We start from the raw sequence: 18,498 nt of genomic DNA, 5'->3' as shown, positions 1-18,498 counted from the left end.
GCAGCAATTCCTGTACCGGCCTTCCCGAACAGGCGCCGGAATGTGACGACTAGGGGCTTTTCACAGTAACTTCATTGAAGCCCACTTGTGACAATAAGCAATTATCATTATCCCTGTAGTCCCTTCATGGCAAGAACATTCTTCCTCAGATAATTGCACCAAAACTGCACACAAATCTCTGGGTGTGGCCTCACCAATGCTCGACACAATTGTGGGAAAACATCCCACTCCTGTACTCGATCCTCTCACTATGAAGACCAACATACCATTTGCATTCCACAAGGATTCAGACAAAATTCCTACAAAATCAACTGCGATGGACTGATACTATGCCTGGATGGTCCTCCCCCACCAGATTCTGTTCTCTTAGTTCTCCAAAAGGCAAACGTTCTGTGGATATATAAATAAAACACTTCAAAGACTCTCTGAAGCTCTCCTTGAAGCACAGCAGTGTTGATTTTAATGGCTGGGAGGATCTTGCTACCAAGCATTCAGAATAGTGACTGTGGTATTATCATACATGAAGGTAATGTAAGGGTTAATGAAATGTGTACAGACAGCCATTAGAGGGAGCTAATCCTAGAGATATACAAGGGATGATGCTGAGCCTTGTGGGACAGAAGGTTGGAGTAGGTGGCAGGAGCAGGAGCTGAGCTAGGAGTACTGCAGATAGTGAGAGAGCATGAGAGTAGTTAACGAGTAAGTGAGTTAGATTTTAGATTAATATAGTTTATGTATTTATATAATCAACAGTGAGTTCTTAGGGATAAGTGTTGAATCCAATTGTAGTGTTAAATAAATAGGTTTGTTAGTTTACAAGACTCGCTGTTCTCTGATCAACACTACACATCAAAGCCATCTGGTTAGAGCAAGGCAGAGAACAATACATGGTACCAGGTGTTTGTCCATTAAAAACTAAAATAGGTAGATTAGCAAAGACACCATAAAACAAGACACAAAAACGATTGAATGAAGCAATCAAGACTCTACATCTAACAACACTGTGATCAACTGTCCATCAAGCTGAATCATGAATTGAGTTTCAACACCGTAATAATGAGGCAGAGAGACAGCAGAGAAAGGAAGCAATTCCTGCTCTTCGAATCCCACTATATTATGGATGTCCTGTCCCTTGTGCCCAAAGATCTGCTGATAAAGAACCGACCAGTTCAGTTGCGTGAACATCGATGATAAACTCTCAAATCCAGGGACAGCCAATGATGATGATAAATGCATGTTTGCTATTCAATGCTAAAATAGAACAAGGAATAAATGTGAAATATTGATCATTCCTTTTTCAGTGAATGCTAACATGTTTATTAAGATTTTCCCTGACAACAAGTGAGGCTGTTCTAAACTCAAGTCTCATTGGACATTCTATGTGAACTTGATCCTTTAACAGGGCTGTGATATCTGATATTAAATTGTGACTGTTTCAATCGCGTCTCAGTGCAGATCCAACTTTGAAATAGCATCATTATCACTGGACTAGTAGACTCTCCTCAGAGAAAAACTGGAGGTAAGGCCAAGAAATGAAACAAACAATTAAGAATATTCTTACAATGTGTTAAGTTTAAGTTTTAATAAACTCACGTTTAACTGCACGGTAGCATAATGGACTGCATAATGGACTGCATATCGCAGCTTCTCACTCCCAGTGCAATCCTGGCTGGGAGGACATCTCACCAGGCCCTGATCTGGGCCTGCTTTTAACCTTTGCTCATAACGAGTCCTAGGTGGTTGGCCTCTGACCCGATCTGGAGCTCTACCTCCATGGTGTCCATTAGGAGATCAATCATTGTCTCCCATGGTCCTCATGGGGGTAATGGCACCCCTCCCTGGCAAAGTCCAAAGTTCCCCCTTCAGCTGCCAATGGAAACTGCCTTCTGCGCCGCTTCAACAGCAGCTGCATTTCCGCCTGTCGTGACTCTGGGTTGAGTGAAGTGTATCGAGTAGTACAAAGCTGTTTCCTGGCAGAAAGCCGAAGAGGTGCTGCTGCGACATTGGTGCCGGACACAGCTCATCCACCAACATGGACACTGCTGGGTCTATGTCAGAAACTGAGTCATCGTCCTCTTGCATGTCCTGGCATGGCAACCCGGATGGCAAGGCATTCAGACTGAGGGGCGGCTCTTGATGCAGCAAAGTGGGTAACACTGCCGGTCAGACGCCCTGACTTGTGGGCTCACACCTGGTTAATTGGTCCAAATGTTTTTCAGGATCTTCCCCTGACCCACACTCTGTCCAAGACCGGGCCCATCTGTTCCAGTAACACCCCTGGAAACCACAATGCACCCTTGCCAAATATTCGAGTAAATATCATATCCCCGATATGAAATGCCCACTCCGGCGGCCTCAAACCGTCGTATCTTTTCTGTGATTCCTCTTGCTGCTTGACCTAGGCATTGAGGCTTGGAAAAGTCTTGAGATGTCGACCATCAATACCTCTGCAGCAGAGATTCATGATATCACATGCGGCATCGTACGATAATTAAACAGGAAGCTCACCAACTGCGTGTCCATAGACACAATCTGCTGCTTCTTCAAGCCCCATTTGAAAGTCTGGACTGCCTGTTCTGCTACTCCATTGGATGAGGAATGATATGTGGGACAGTCCGAATACACCAAATGTTGTTTCTCCACATAAACATAACAAACCCCTCACCAGCGAACTGTGTACCATTGTCCATCACTAGGACTACCGGGATCCCATGGGTGCGAAAAGCCCCCACGGAGCTTCTCAATCATGGCCCTGGATGTCGCGGAGGTTAACCTGCACATCTCCAACCAATTCGAGTGGGCATCCATGACCACCAGGAACATGGACCCCATGAACGTCCCGTAAAATCCACATGGAGGCGAACCCATCGGTGTCCGAGCCATTACCAAGGGTTATTGATGGACGTTCCTGGCACACCAGACTGCTTTTCAGAACTCTCTCAATGTCCCCATCGACACCAGCCCAACAATAACTCCGGGCCAACATTTTCATTTTCCACGTCCCCAGTGGCCATGTCCTGTAGTTGGGCTTCCTGACCCTGTGGGGGGATGACCACCTGAACGCCCCACAATATAACGCCACCCTCCAAACTGAACTCGGAGAACATCTGGGTGAAAGACCGAAGAACCTCTGGAAGCTCCTCCTGTTGACCATGCACATACTGATGGAACTTTTTAATGCCAAAAATCACAGCCAAACCCTCCTTCTTTATCTGCGTGTAACGACAATCGGCGTCCACTAGGGTCCTTGAAATGAATGCAATTGGCATTCCACGCCATTGTCCCATCTATGGGCTAGCCCCGTCCCGATGCTATAAGGGGAAGCATCACATGTTAAAATTGGAGGCCTTGTCGGATTACCATGTGTACGAAGTTGCTTTAAAGACAGATGCACCTTAATGGCAACGAATGACTCATCCTGAGAAGCACCCAAGCACCCCTCCTGCTTCTTGCTCAACAGTACGTGGAGCGTGTTACGATACCCTGGGGAGTGCGCAGCCAATTCTTGCCAGTCCCACAGGCCTCAGAGTTCCAACATCAGTGAATGAACCATAAATTTGTATAATCCTTCTGAGATCTTTAAAGCATTGCAGGCAGGACACTGCAGGCGAAGTGCCCACCGGACTTGCCCTCTGACATTGGGTGTTAAGGCCATTAAAGCTGCAGATATTTTTCCTTTGGTCTAGTGAAGAATGTTCTGACCTCCTTCCCTACAACCCCCAGCAGCCTTCAATGTCCTGCCTGCAGCGATTTGAAGCCCACACCAGGTTCCCTTTGGACCCAGTGCCCAACATGATCCTGCCCCTCCTGTTTCCCCAGGCCTATCTCAGGATGTGTTGCACGCGGGCCGGACCAACATGAAATCACGGGGACAATGCGATCTCACCCTGGAGCAGATTGTTCATTCACTTCTGGGTTCACTAACTCACAACAAGCACAAAATGCAGGTCCATGATTCACTGATTCTGAATCCAGCCTGGCTATCCTCTAAATATAGACATCTGGGAATCAGAAACAGTAAAAATATAATCTCCCTGGCAACAAATGACCTTCCACTGTGCTTGATTCCCATTGGACAATTTACAGCAGTCAGTCCAAAGAGTATAAAAGTTTGTGTTACTGGAACAGTTCCTCACTGCCGCTTGTGAGTGAGAGAAGCTGCAGTAACTAGTCACTCTGAATTAACGTGTTGTCAGTGTGAGGTAAGTGGCAAGAAATCAAACTACAAACTGGTAAGGTAATCAAAATTATGAGAAAGAACCATATTCACAACTTTAAATTAAATTACAGTTCAACTTTAATGATGTTTAAAGTGATTTTCTGAATGTCCTTTTCCCCTTCTAATCTGGGATCTGTTTAAAATATGAATTTCGTGTTTTTCAAAATAAATTTAGAGTACACAAATCCTTTCTTTTCCAATTAAGGGGCAATTTAGCGTGGCACATCTTTTGGGTTGTGGGGGTGAAACCCATGCAAACTCGGAGAGAATGTGCAAACTCCAACAGACAGTGACCCGGAGACGGGATCGAACCTGGGACGTCAGCGCCGTGGGGCCACAGTGCTAACCACTGTGCCACCGTGCTAAATATGAATTTCTAATGAAGAATTTTATTTTGTTCCACAAGAAGTTGAGTGAAGATTAAAAATGAACTGGAGAAATAAACTGGGAAATGTCTGTTGATAAAATGTGTTTTGTGCATTTATCGGAACTGAGTGTGGTGCTGAACAGGAGGTAGGATATGTAGATGACTCTCAGCAGAGGTGACATTACCATTAATACAGTGAGAGGCAACTCGAAAGAAATTCAACATCATAAAGAGCAATTCTGATTTTGTTTTCTCTCACCTTCCCTGTCGGTCTAATTATTGAAAGCAATTCATCCCCTTTAATTGAGCAATCGCTGTTTGCTATTGCTGCATAAATATTTAGCAAATTCATAATACTCTTGTGTTGCTGAAAAAAGAGACATGCTGCCAAAACCTTGTACTCATCAGGAATGATTCAAAATTATTGAAAAGGGAACAAAATAAGTACTGCATTGTAAGAGAGTACTGATTGGTTGGCAAGTCAACTCTGATTGATTGTGGGTTAGCCCTGTAGCCTCACAGCGCCAAGGTCCCAGGTTCGATCCCGGCTCTGGGTCACTGTCTGTGTGGAGTCTGCATATTCTCCCCGTCTTTGCATGGGTTTCGCCCCCACAACCCAAAGATGTGCAGGCTAGGTGGATTGGCCACACTAAATTGCCCCTTAATTGGAAAAAATGAATTGGGTACTCTAAATTTAAAAAAAAAACTCTGATTGATTGAGGCATTGCAATGAAAATGCATCAGGGTTAACGGCCAAGCCATTTTTAATGCAACCCAGGCAGGTCCACTTTGATTGGTCAAGGAGGAATTAATGAGGGAATGGCTTGTGTCATTAAAAAAAGGCACAATATATGGGCATACTCCTTTACTCTGCGAAGGACAGGACCCTGAGTGTCACCATATGCAGCATCGAACGTGGTTGTGAGCCTCAATATGTCTACTGTTGATAATCTTAAATTTGTTTTCAGTGTCATTCTTGGCACAATCAGGATTGTTTAGTAAGTGCTGTCCAATCATTTAATCACATCTCAGGTTGGACACTATTTTTTCAGCTTTTCAAGGAAGGAAGGGTTGTTTGGGTAAGGACTATAATTTGCCTGTTGTGAACATCTGAATGGATTTTTCTGGATTTGTTTATTGTCACGTTTACCAAGGTACAGTGAAAAGTATTTTTCTGCAAGCATCTCAACAGATCATTAAGTACATGAAAAGAAAAGGAAATAAAATAAAATACATCGGGCAACACAAGGTACACAATGTAACTACATAAACACCAGCATCGGGTGAAGCATACAGGGGTGTTGTGTTAATGAGGTCAGTCCATAAGAGGGTAGTTTAGGAGTCTGGTAACAGCGTGGAAGAAGCTGTTTTTGAGTCTTTTTGAGCGTGTTCTCAGACTTTTGTATCTCCTGCCCGATGGAAGAAATTGGAAGAGTGAGTAAGCCGGGTGGGAGGGGTCTTTGATTATGCAGCCTGCTTTCCCCAGGCAGTGGGAGGTGTAGATGGAGTCAATGGATGGGATGCAGGTGCGTGTGATGGTTTGGGCTGTGTTCACGATTCTCTGAAGTTTCTTGCGGTCTTGGGCTGAGCAGTTGCCATACCAGGTTGTGATGCAGCCAGATAGGATGCTTTCTATGGTGCTGCTGAGAAAGTTGGTGAGAGTTAATGAGCATATGCCGACTTTCTTCAGTTTCCTGAGGAAGTATTGGCACTGTTGTGCTTCCTTGCTGACAGCGTTGACATGGGTGGACCAGGACAGATTTTTGGAGATGCGTACCCCTAGCAATTTGAAACTGCTAATCATTACCACCTCAGCACTGTTGATGCTGACAGGGGTGTGTACAGTATTTTGCTTCCTAAAGTCAATGACCAGCTCTTTAGTTTTGCTGGCATTGAGGGATGGATTGTTGTCATTGCACCACTCCACTAAGTTCCCTATCTCCCTCCTGTATTCTGACTCGTCGTTATTCGAGATCTGGCCCACTATGGCCGTATCGTCAGCCAACTTGTAGATGGAGTTGGAACCAAATTTTGCCATGCAGTCGTGTGTGTACAGGGAGTAGAGTACAAAGAACAAAGAAAATTACAGCACAGTAACAGGCCCTTCGGCCCTCCCAGCCTGTGCCGATCCAGATCCTTTATCTAAACCTGTTGCCTATTTACCAAGGTCTACTTCTCTCTGTTCCCCACCCGTTCATATATCTGTCCAGGTGCATCTTAAATGATGCTATCGTACCCACCTCTACCACCTCCGCTGGCATTCCAGGCACCCACCACCCTCTGCGTAAAAACCTTTCCACGCACATCTCCCTTAATCTTTCCCCCTCTCACCTTGAAATCGTGACCCCCTTGTAATTGACACCCCCACTCTTGGAAAAAGCTTGTTGCTATCCACTCTGTCCATACATCTCATAATTTTGTAGACCTCAATCAGGTCTCCCCTAAACCTCTGTCTTTCCAACAAAAACAATCCTAATCTACTCAACCTTTCTTCATAGCTAGCACCCTCCATACCAAGTAACATCTTAGTGAACCTCCTCTGCACCCTCTCTAAAGTATCCACATCCTTCTGGTAATGTGGCGACCAGAACTGCACGCAGTATTCCAAACGTGGCCTAACCAAAGTCCGATACAACTGTAACATGACCTGCTGACTCTTGTACTCAATACCCCGTCCGATGAAGGCAAGCATGCTGTATGCCTTCTTCACCACTCTATCAACCTGCATTGCCATCTTCAGGGTACAATGGACCTGAACTCCCAGATCTCTCTGGACATCAATTTTCCCCAGGACTCTTCCATTGACCATATAGTCTGCTCTTGAGTTAGATCTTCCAAAATGCATCACCTCGCATTTGCCTGGATTGAACTCCATCTGCTATTTCTCTGCCCAACTCTCCAATCTATCTATATTTTTCTGTATAGGGGCTAAGTACGCAGCCTTGCGGGGCCCCGCTATTGAGGCCTATTGTGGAGGAGGTGTTGTTTATTCTTACTGACTGTGGTCTGTGGGTCAGAAAGTCGAGGATCCAGTGGCAGAGTGAGGAGCCAAGTCAGAGATTTTGGAACTTTGATATGAGCTTGGCTAGGATTATGGTGTTGAAGGCGGAGCTGTAGTCAATATATAGGAGTCTGATGTAGGAGTCCTTGTTGTCGAGGTGCTCTCGGGATGAGTGTAGGGCCAGGGAGATGATGTCTGCTGTGGACTGGTTGCAGCGGTAGGTGAATTGCGGTGGATCAAGGCATTCTGGGAGTATGGAGGTAATGCGCTTCACGACCAACCTCTCGAAGCACTTCATTGCGACTGAAGTCAGGGCCACAGGACAGTAGTCAATAAGGCACGTTCCCTGGTTCTTCTTTGGCACCGGTATGATGGTGGTCTTCTTGAAGCAGGTGGGGACCTCGGAGCAGAGTAGGGACAGGTTGATGATGTCCGCAAACACATCTGCCAGCTGGTCTGCGCAGGCTCTGAGTACACAACCAGGGATCCTGTCTGGACCCGCAGCCTTCTCATGTTAAGTAATGGATTAACAGACATTCCAATTACTTGTCTCATTTATGTTAAGTATCCAATAATTGACGCTAATATGTAAAGAGGCTTCAGGTGGCCTTTGTGTTAGGTGATGCGATGATAGAGTTTTGTGCAGAGTCTGTTAAAGTGAAATAAAGGTGTTTGTGAAAAGGAGCAGAACCTTTGACTCTTTATAGAACAGCAGCTAAACGTCTGACATCAGGAAGGCCGATCTGACTTCGGAAGCTGTAATGGTGGGTAATGGGTTGCTGGGGCACTCAACAGTGGATCGTTGGTTTCCTGCTTGATCTGAGCATAGAATGCATTGAGTTCATCGGGGAGGGGCGCGCTGCTGCTGGAGATAGTGCTCAGCTTTGCTTTGTAGACCGTTATGTTGTTTAGGCCTTGCCACAACCGCTGAGAGTATGTAACGCTAATCTGTGACTCTAGCTTTGTGATAATACCACAGTGTCTTCAAAGGTATGGGCACACTCCCCTACAGATACAAGATACTTCTGAAATCGAATGCCACACCTGAGGTTCATGCACCGCATCGGGTGCCGGCACCCCTTAAGGACCGCCTCAAGCAGCAACTGCAAGACCTCCAGAACCAGGCCATCATTTCTAAAGTCACGGAACCCACGGACTGGGTTAGCTCCATGGTCTGTGTCAAAAATCTGTCAGGGGAACTTTGTATTTGTATCGCCCCCAAAGATTTGAACCGTAACATCATGAGGCAACACTTCCCTATCCCAAAGCGAGAAGAGCTCACCAGCGAAATGGCTCACGCCGTTTTTCACGAAGCTGGATGTCTCCAAGGGGTTTTGGCAAATACAGCTGGACGCGTCCAGTCGAAAGCTGTGCACATTTATCATCCCGTTTGGTCGTTACTGTTACAACCGGATGTCCTTTGGCATCATCTCTGCCTCGGAGGTGTTCCACCGAATAATGGAGCAAATGATGGAGGGCATCGAGGGGGTTCGAGTGTACGTAGATGACATCATTGTCTGGTCCAAAACTCCTCAGGAACACATAGATCGCCTTAAGTGAGTGTTCCATAGGATCCACGAGCATGGCCTCCGACTCAACAGAGCCAAATGCTCGTTCAGTCAAGCAGAAATAAAGTTCCTCAGCGACCATATTTCACTGTTCAGTGTGCAGCCAGGCGCAGATAAGGTGGCGGCGATCAACGCCATGAAGACACTGGAGGACAAGAAGGCGGTCCTCCGCTTCCTAGGGATGGTCAACTTCCTTGGGAAGTTTATCCCCAACCTTGCATCTCTCACCACAGCTCTCCGCAATCTTGTAAAAGAAAACGACCAACTTCCAGTGACTCCCCGCTCATGAGCGAGAGTGGCGTGAGCTCAGGACGAAACTCACCAAGGCCCCGATACTGCCGTTTTTTGATCCTGCCAAGGAGACAAAGATCTCCACTGACGCGAGCCAGGCTGGCATTGGGGCAGTACTCCTCCAGCACGACAAATCCTCCTCCTGGGCACCAGTCGCATATGCATCTTGAGCCATGACACCTACTGAGTAGCGCTATGCTCAAATCGAGAAAGAGTGCCTGGGCCTCCTCATGGGGATTGACCAATTCCATCATTACGTGTATGGACTCCCCAGGTTCACGGTCGAGACGGACCACAGGCCCCCGTTAACCATCATACAGAAGGACCTCAATGATGTGATGCCATGCCTACAACATATCCTCCTCAAACTCCGACGCTATGATTTCGACTTGGTCTACACCCTGTCATAATATATTGACCAAGCTGACCAGGCCCCGGTCTTGGCATTTTTTGATCTGGCCAAAGAAACAAAAATTTCGACGGATGCCATGCAGTCCGGCATTGGAGCAGTGCTCCTTCAACGTGACGTCATTAAATTCCATGACTATGTCTACGGACTCCCAAAGTTCACAGTCGAAACAGACCACAGACCGCTGGTCAATATCATTCAAAAAGACCTTAACGACATGACGTCTCGCCTGCAGCGCATTCTCCTCAAGCTCAGGCGCTACGACTTCCAGCTTGTCTATACCCCGGGCAACGAGCTCATCGTCGCTGACGCTCTCTCCCAGTCTGTCACCACACCATGTGACCCAGCAGGATTTGTTTGTCAGGTTCATGCCCATGTGGCATTCGCTGCTTCCAATCTGCCCACCACGGATGAACGCCTCGTCCAAATTCGTCGAGAAACAGCCGCCGTCCCCCTGCTCCAGCATGTCATGCGCCACCTAATGGACGGGTGGCTCAAGGGCCAATACCCTCAATTCTATAATGTCAGAGATGATCTGGCGGTAGTAGACAGGCTTCTTCTCAAGCTGGACCGCATTGTCATCCCGCATATCATGCGCAAGCTTGTCCTCGAGCAGCTCCATGAGGGACACTTGGGAGTGGAGAAGTGCCGCCGACGGGCCTGTGAGGAAGTGTACTGGCCTGGGATTAATGAGGACATAAGTAATGCCGTGCTCAACTGCGCAACGTCAGCGATTCCAGCCTGCGCAACCACGGGAAACCTTGCAACCCCATGAGTTGGTCACATCGCCCTGGACCAAGGTGGCATCGACCTGTTCCATGCGCTTGGCCGGGATTATGTCCTCATTGTGGATTATTTCTCAAAGTACTCGGAGATGGTAAGGTTGCTCGACCTCACCTCAGCTGCACTCATTCGTGCGTGTAAGGAAACCTTCGCTCGACACGGCATCCCGCTCATGGTCATGTCTGAAAATGGCCCCTGTTTCGCTAGTCAGGTGTGGTCCAAATTTGCCAGATGGTATAACTCTACGCATGTCACGTCCAGTCTCCTGTACCCCCAATCCAATGGTAAAGCAGAGAAGGGAGTGCACATCGTAAAACGGCTCCTGAGCAAGGCGGTCAAAGCTGGTTCTGATTTTTGCCTTGCCTTGCTTGCCTACCGCTCCTCCCCCTCCCCCATGATGGCCTGGCCTGTCACCAGCTTAACTACTCATGAATCGCACGCTGCGGACGACGGTGCCGTCCATCCATGTCCCGGACCTGGACCATGATCAGGTCCTTCGCCGGATGCAGCTAACTCGGGCCCACACAAAGCGGCCTGCGACTCCCATGCCATTGATCTCCCTGCTCTGGCTCCTGATGACAATGTCCGTGCCCAACTTCCAGATGGTGGCTGGTCCGCCACCGCTGTGGTGCTCAGACAAGTGGCCCCCATTCATTCCTGATTCGTCTACCGGATGGCTCTCTTCTGCGCCGCAATAGGTGTGCACTGCGACTCATTCCACGCTCGCAACGTGATCTTCAGGTCCTGCCTCGCCATCACGACGACCCCTTCATGGACTTTGCAGAGCTCCCTGTCACTCTGCCACCCTCTGACTCTGACACAGTCCAGCCCGTTCCAGAACCGGCGGCTCTTGACCCACCCTTGAGGTGGTCAACCAAAATTTGGTGCCCACCTCAGAGACTAAATTTATGAACTTTCTGAATTCATGGACTCTCTGAATTGTTTTGTTGTTTTGTTTAATCAACTCAATGGTTTGTACATCTAGTTACTCTTTTGTTGCCTACTGTCCATCTGAACTGGATACCTTCCAATGTAAATAGCTTAGTGTTCATGTACATAGTCTTGTAAATATGCTTCCACATACCACACATAGTTAGGAACATTCTCACCACACATTATTTATTACCATGAACACTTTTTTTATTAAAGGGAGGATGTCCTAATATACACATCAGTATATAATGGTGCAGACACACACTGACTGACGCACTGCAAGACCAATCAACACACACAAAACAGCAGCCAATCACCAGTTAGGGCACACTCACTATAAAGCCAGAGGACACTAGTTTTCCCATTCATTCGGGATGCAGCCTCTAAGAAGGACAGAGCTCACAGCTTGCAGCACAGACCTTCACCATGTGCGAACAGTTTAGACTGGTCAGGATAGGCATAGGTCTTCAGTTTAATCTAACATAGTGTCGACCCACAGTGAAGTATATTCAACAGTTCCTAGCTTAATAAAATAGTGTTGTACTATTACAAGTGTTGGTAGCCTGTCTACATTACTGCTAAGGTAAACGCAGTCTCCACAGATCCAGAGTACCCAAAACATCACACCCCGGACAAGGAGTTCATTGTGGCCAATGCACTCTTGCGTTCCATCACCACGCTGTGCGAGCAGTTGGACTTTGTCTGCCAGATCGACGCCCGTGTTGAGTTCAGTGCATCCACTTTCCGGCCACTGATGAAAGTGTCGTGCAGATTCGGCAGGAAACGGCCGGGGATCCTTTACTCCAACGGGTCATGCGCCATCTCACAGACGGTTGGCAAAAGGTTGGCAGTTCTGTAATACAAAAGACGATCTGGCAGTAGTCGATCGCATACTAATGAAACTGGACAGGATAGTAATACTACAAAGTATGCGAGAGCTCGTCCTCGGCCAACTCCACGAGGGTCACCTAGGGGTGGAAAAGTGTCGCCAGCGAGCCCGAGAGGCAGAATATTGGCCTGGCATCAATCAGGACATCAGCAAAACTGTCCTCAATTGCCCAACATGCCAATGGTTCCAGCCAGCTCCAGCCAACTACCCCGAGGTAGTCAGACTGAATGACCTCACATCAGCAACAGTCATCAGGATGTGCAAAGAGACCTTTGCCCATCATGGCATTCCACTGACAGTCCTGACTGATAATGGCCCATGCTTCTTCAGTCAAGAGTGGACGGATTTTGCCCGGGAGTACAATTTCACGCACGTCACTTCAAGCCTCCACTGCCCCCAGTCGAATGGGAAAGCTGAAAAGTGGGTACACATGTTAAAAGACTTGTGCAAAGCTGCTGATTCGGGTTCAGATTTTAACCTGGCGCTTCTAGCCTACAGGGCGACCCCTTTGTCCGCTGGCCTGTCCCCAGCACAGCTGCTAATGAACTGCACACTATGGACGACGGTGCCAGCAATCCACATCCTGGACCTTGACAGTATTCCGGTCCTGCAAAGGATGCAACTGTCTTGGGCCCAATGCAAGTCAGCGTATGACGCCCATGCCACAGATCTCCCTGCTCTGGTCCCTGCTGCCCGAGTTTGTGTTCAGCTACCTGACGATGGCTGGTCTGCCACAGCTGTGGTGGTCAAGCAAGTGGCCCCCAGGTCATTTCTCGTTCGCATGCATGATGGCTCTTTTCTTCGACGTAATAGGCAGGCACTGTGGCTGCTTCCACGCTCGCCACCTGAACGTGATGTTCCGCCTCCCCTGCTGATTCCTCAGGACACACCCTTCCATGAGGTCACCGATCTGCCACTTCTTTTGCCACCCTCAACATTGGAGGCAGCTCCGCCCGTTCCAGTGCAGGTGGCCCCTGACCCACCGTTGAGGCAGTCAACCAGAATTCATCACCCGCCACAGAGACTGAACTTATAGACTGAATGTTGAATTGCCTTGTGCTTCGTTTATACATCTGTACATATTGTTTGTTCTTAATTTGTTGTCTGCCCTCTATCTGCACTAGACACCTTCCCATGTAAATATGTTCACGTACTTTGCATATATTCAGGCTCCTACTCATGTAAATACGCTCACATATTTTGTACATAGTCAGGCTCATACACACACTCACTATTTATTGACCTATACACATTTTTTAAAAAAGGGGTGAGATATAATATACACACAAGTATATGATGGTGCACAGACAGGCATTGATTGGCACACAGGATGACCAATGAACACACAGAACACAGCAGCGAATCACCAGACAGGACACAGCCATTATAAAGCCAGACGGCACTAGTTTAGCCGCTCTCTTGGGATGCAGCCTCTAGACAGCCCGAGCTCGTGAGCAGCAACACGAACATCCACCATGTGGTAGTAAGATAGTCTGGTCAGGTTTACATAGAATTTACAGTGCGGAAGGAGGCCATTCGGCCCATCGAGTCTGCACCGGGTCCTGGAAAGAGCACCCTACCCAAGGTTAACACCACCCTATCCCCATAACCCAGTAACCCCACCCAACACTAAGGGCAATTTTGGACACTAAGGGCAATTTATCATGGCCAATCCACCTAACCTGCACATCTTTGGACTGTGGGAGGAAACCGGAGCACCCGGAGGAAACCCACGCACACACGGGGAGGATGTGCAGACTCCACACAGACAGTGACCCAAGCCGGGATTCGAACCTGGGACCCTGGAGCTGTGAAGCGATTGTGCTATCCACAATGCTAGCGTGCTGCCCTTAGCCTCAGGTTAGCCTCAGGTCTCCAGTCAACTCAGCATAGTGTCAACCCACAGTTTAAGTATGTATAATAGTTAAGAGTTCAATAAAATAGTGTTGCATTTCTTCAAGTGTTGGAAGCCTGTCTCTCTCACGGCGACAGTAAATGCAGTCCTCGCAGACCCAGCATACCCAACACATCAGCACTCACCAGCAGCGGGCCTAACATCCCAGAAAACATCTTGTAAAATTCCACTGGGTGTCCTTCCGGCCCCGGGGCCTTGCCCGACTGCAAGGCCTCCAATCCCTCAACTACTTCCACAATCCCAATCGGGGCTCCCGGCCCCCCCACCAACCCTTCCTCCACCTTCGGAAACTCCAAAGTCTCCAAGAATTGCCTCATCCCCTCTACCCCAGCTGGGTGCTCTGACTCACACAGCCGACTGTAAAATTCCTTGAACACCCCGTTCAGCCTGCTGGATCCAAGACCATGTTCCCCCACTCTATACTTCACTCTTCCTATCTCCCTGGCCGCCTCCCGTTTCAGGAGCTGCTATGCTAATATTCTACTGGCCTTCTCCCCATATTCATCTCACCTTCCTCAACTGCCACACCACCTTCCCCCTTCCTTGATGGACCAAACTCCATCTGCAGCTTATGCCGTAACCAACAGCCCCGCCTCCAGGTCTTCCGAGTACCTTCTGTCCACCGGAGTATCTCCCTAACCAGCCGATCTCTCTGCCTGCTCCACCTGACAATCTCTGATCCTTTTCACCAGTCTGGACTCAATAAAATCTGAGACGGATCTGCAGGTATCCATTATTGTTTTATTTCCACCAGCTTGCAAGGCTGACTCACTCGTGGTACCTTAGAACACGCAGCTGTCTTCTAGATCTCCCAAAAGCCAGTGAGAGCTAGGACAAAGAAATCACAGCACATATTGATTGAATCACATCAAGATTCACATACAAGCTTCCCATAGGTCAATGTATACACCTTCTGACCTGGCCATATATCCTGATTGGCTAACTTTGCATTTCCCCATCCTGGCCTCTTTTTACCCAGAATCCTTTTCTCCATTCTCTCCACGAGGCAAAGCTCCCTTCCTAGCCATGCTGTGCTCATCCCTTTGTTCTCTGTCTGTGAACACATTACCCTCAGAGTCCTACTGTCCACCATATTCGTTTGTTCACTTCCTCATTCCCTCCTTTTATCATTTCATGATAACCCATCGGTCCAAGCTGTAGCTATGGCCCCTCAGCTAAGAAAACTCGTTGCTGCATTTCTAAATCCTATTGCAGCACCCCATCGTCCGCTGCACCCTTGTGGATCCCAACAGCCAAGACTCGAGGGGCGACCATCTGTTCCAGCGCACCCTACATTTTACCCATCACGCATTTAAGGATGACCAGGCCCACAAAGATGCAGGCGAGATAGTTCTGCATGGCAAACAACCGAGTTGAGATAGTTCCTTGGTTATTGCCCCGAGGGCCCCCAAGGTTTCGTTGCCCAGGATGGTAAGCCCACAAATAACTGAATCTGCCCAGCGTGCCAACTGGTGGTGCAGTATCCACGCAAAGGGTCAGGGGACCGTGGTAGGGACTAGAGTCCCGATAGCAGTTCGGCGGGGAAATGGGGGTGACAAAACATTGATCGCTGTGCCATTAAAAATAGTACCCTCGCTCCGTGTACAGGCTAGCATCACAATCAGTATATTGGTGGAGTAGGGATTCCCCAGTAGCCCAGTTCATCCAGCTTCGGAACGCCCATTCGGGTCTCCTAGCAATGCGGAAAGCCCTAGTCCCAACAGTGATATGAGACATTCACCCAGCCACAAAGGAGCTGGTGGCCTGGCGTCAGCGGGACACAAGTGGCGTTGTAACAGACGCATTGACCTGATGTCAGGGTTATGCGACACTTTGGATCAGTACAAGTGGAGAACAGACATGTTGGGCGCGATTCTCCGCACTCACGACGGGGCGGAGAATAGCGGGCGGCGCAAATTTTTACGGCGACGCTGGTCCGACGCCCTCCCGCTATTCTCCCCCCCCCCCCACGCTCGCCCCCCGACACGAATCGCTACTCGCCGTTTTTATACGGCGAGCAGCGATTCTCCCCTGGCCGATGGGCCGATTTCCAAGGCCTTCATGGCCGTTTTCACGAATTTGAATACACCTGCTATACAAGTTCGTGAAAACGGCGCCAAAGTGCCGTTCTGCAAACCATGCCACCAATTGGCACGGCCGCACCACGCAGGCAGCGGGTACTTACCCTGCGCACTCTTTGTTACTCCGCCGCCCCGCTGGATCAGTCCACGGGGCGGCTGAGGGGCATTACGGACCACGCATGCGCGGGTCTTATGGATATGCGCGGATGACATCATCCGCGCATGCACGGATTGGAGTCGTCCAATCCGCGCATTCGCGGCTGACGTCATCAATGCGTCAGCCATCGCTAACTTTGGCGCGCGGGCTTAGCGAAATTCGTTAAGCTCGCGATGCCGTAGTTCACGGGGCCGCGATGCTAGCCCCGACCGGGGAGCAGAATCGGGTCCCGGGAGGGAGCGCGGAGGCTGCCATGAAACACGGCCATTTTCTTGGCAGCCTTCATGACCCGCCGCCTTTGCGGAGAATCACGCCCGTTATATTTGTTTTCATCTCTACCAGCTAACAGCCATACCCCTCACTGCTGAAACAATTCTCGCACGACCGGGAATCTCTATTGGGAGTGAAGGGGCTAGGTATATACGCCCTCCACCCTTGCAGCCTATCCCAGCCTATGTGAGTGGGAATTATCCTGAGGGAGGGGAAGGCAAATAGCTGGTGGGGCCGAACCCGGATCTTAAGGAAGAGTAACCTGCTCGGACGGTGGCTCAGAACTCTGACAGTGAGCCACCGTTTCGGGGAGTTCCCCAAAGTGGTGAAACGGAAAATAACCTAGACACCGATGCGGGGTTCGGGTTGCAGTTAAAGTGGAGGGGCGAAGTGCTTGGGTCTAGCTCCACTGCTGCAAAAAGGTTGGTCACTAACCTGCCTCCTTTCCCCAGCGCTGTTTTACAGGTGTGGAGCATGACGGATTGGATGCGGGCTGCCTGTGCTGTTCTAATGGGCCTGCCGTAAAAGATCGCGGCAGGAGAGAGCCAGGCCGATCCTGCAGGTGTGACCCACAGCTGGAAGAGGGCAATGGGAAGGAACTTAAGCCATGTCAGTCCCGTGTCCGCTCTTAATTTAGCCAATTTTGTTTTGAGGGTCTGATTGTGTCTCTCAACCAACCCGGCCGCCTGCGGTCTGTACCCACAGTGGAACTGCTGGCGTATGCTCAACTGGGAGCAGAACTCCTTGTTAATCTGTCCAATAAAATGAGGCCTGTTATCAGAACTTAACTGAGCTGGTATTCCGTACATAAACACCTCATCACATTTTCACAGCCTCTGGCTCTCCGTCCTCTTCCGTCTGGTGTGATAGTCACCAGTAACGAGATGTCATCTTTGGTGAATAATGATGGGCCAAGCCTAACGGCATCATCCGAGCCACAGCCAGCGTACAACACATATTAAGGCATCCAATGATTATACAGTGTACAATTATAATAACAAGTATTATCAATCCATGCATCAGGTAAAGCCCCATGACCGAGCTATGAGAGAGAACCCTGAGCTAAATCCGACTAGATAGATAGCCATCCACAATGCCACCGTGTTGCCCTTCGGGTTTATCCTTCGTATAGTTGTACTGACTAGCAACCATCCCTCAGCCTTGTCATTCGTATGTACATGTCATGATTTGTAAACTGTGTGCGGAAATCAATGGTAAATGCATCCATAGAACATAGAACATAGAACAGTACAGCGCAGAACAGGCCCTTCGGCCCTCGATGCTGCGCCGAGCAATGATCACCCCACCCAAACCCACGTATCCACCCTATACCCGTAACCCAACAACCCCCCCCCCCCTTAACCTTACTTTTTTTTAGGACACTACGGGCAATTTAGCATGGCCAATCCACCTAACCCGCACATCTTTGGACTGTGGGAGGAAACCGGAGCACCCGGAGGAAACCCACGCACACACGGGGAGGACGTGCAGACTCCACACAGACAGTGACCCAGCCGGGAATCGAACCTGGGACCCTGGAGCTGTGAAGCATTTATGCTAACCACCATGCTACCGTGCTGCCATCTCGCATACCAGTGTCGATAGACCCTTTGTG

The 18,498-nt window shown here is 48.9% G+C and overlaps 2 protein-coding genes across 3 annotated transcripts in view; one reads left to right on the top strand and one right to left on the bottom strand.

The window, feature by feature from the left end:
• The window catches only part of LOC119951485, a 106,798-nt gene that overhangs the window by 31,073 nt on the left and 57,227 nt on the right, over positions 1-18,498 (bottom strand). Inside the window, exon 5 of the mRNA XM_038774696.1 lies at positions 15,148-15,203. Coding sequence (XP_038630624.1) covers positions 15,148-15,203 — 56 coding nt within the window. The remainder of the gene's footprint in view (positions 1-15,147; positions 15,204-18,498) is intronic.
• LOC119951649 (interferon-inducible GTPase 5-like) overlaps positions 4,132-18,498 on the top strand; it is a 49,043-nt gene continuing 34,676 nt past the window's right edge. The window contains exon 1 of one of the 2 annotated variants that reach the window (XM_038774828.1): positions 4,132-4,202. The gene's annotated coding sequence lies outside the window, so the exon portion shown is untranslated. The remainder of the gene's footprint in view (positions 4,203-18,498) is intronic. The other variant, XM_038774826.1, reaches the window with a different exon arrangement.

This window comes from Scyliorhinus canicula, chromosome 17 (genome assembly GCF_902713615.1).
Source record: "Scyliorhinus canicula chromosome 17, sScyCan1.1, whole genome shotgun sequence".
Lineage (NCBI taxonomy): Eukaryota > Metazoa > Chordata > Chondrichthyes > Carcharhiniformes > Scyliorhinidae > Scyliorhinus > Scyliorhinus canicula.
The sequence above is the reverse complement of the archived record's forward strand: the minus strand, read 5'-3'. Positions and strand labels throughout refer to the sequence as shown.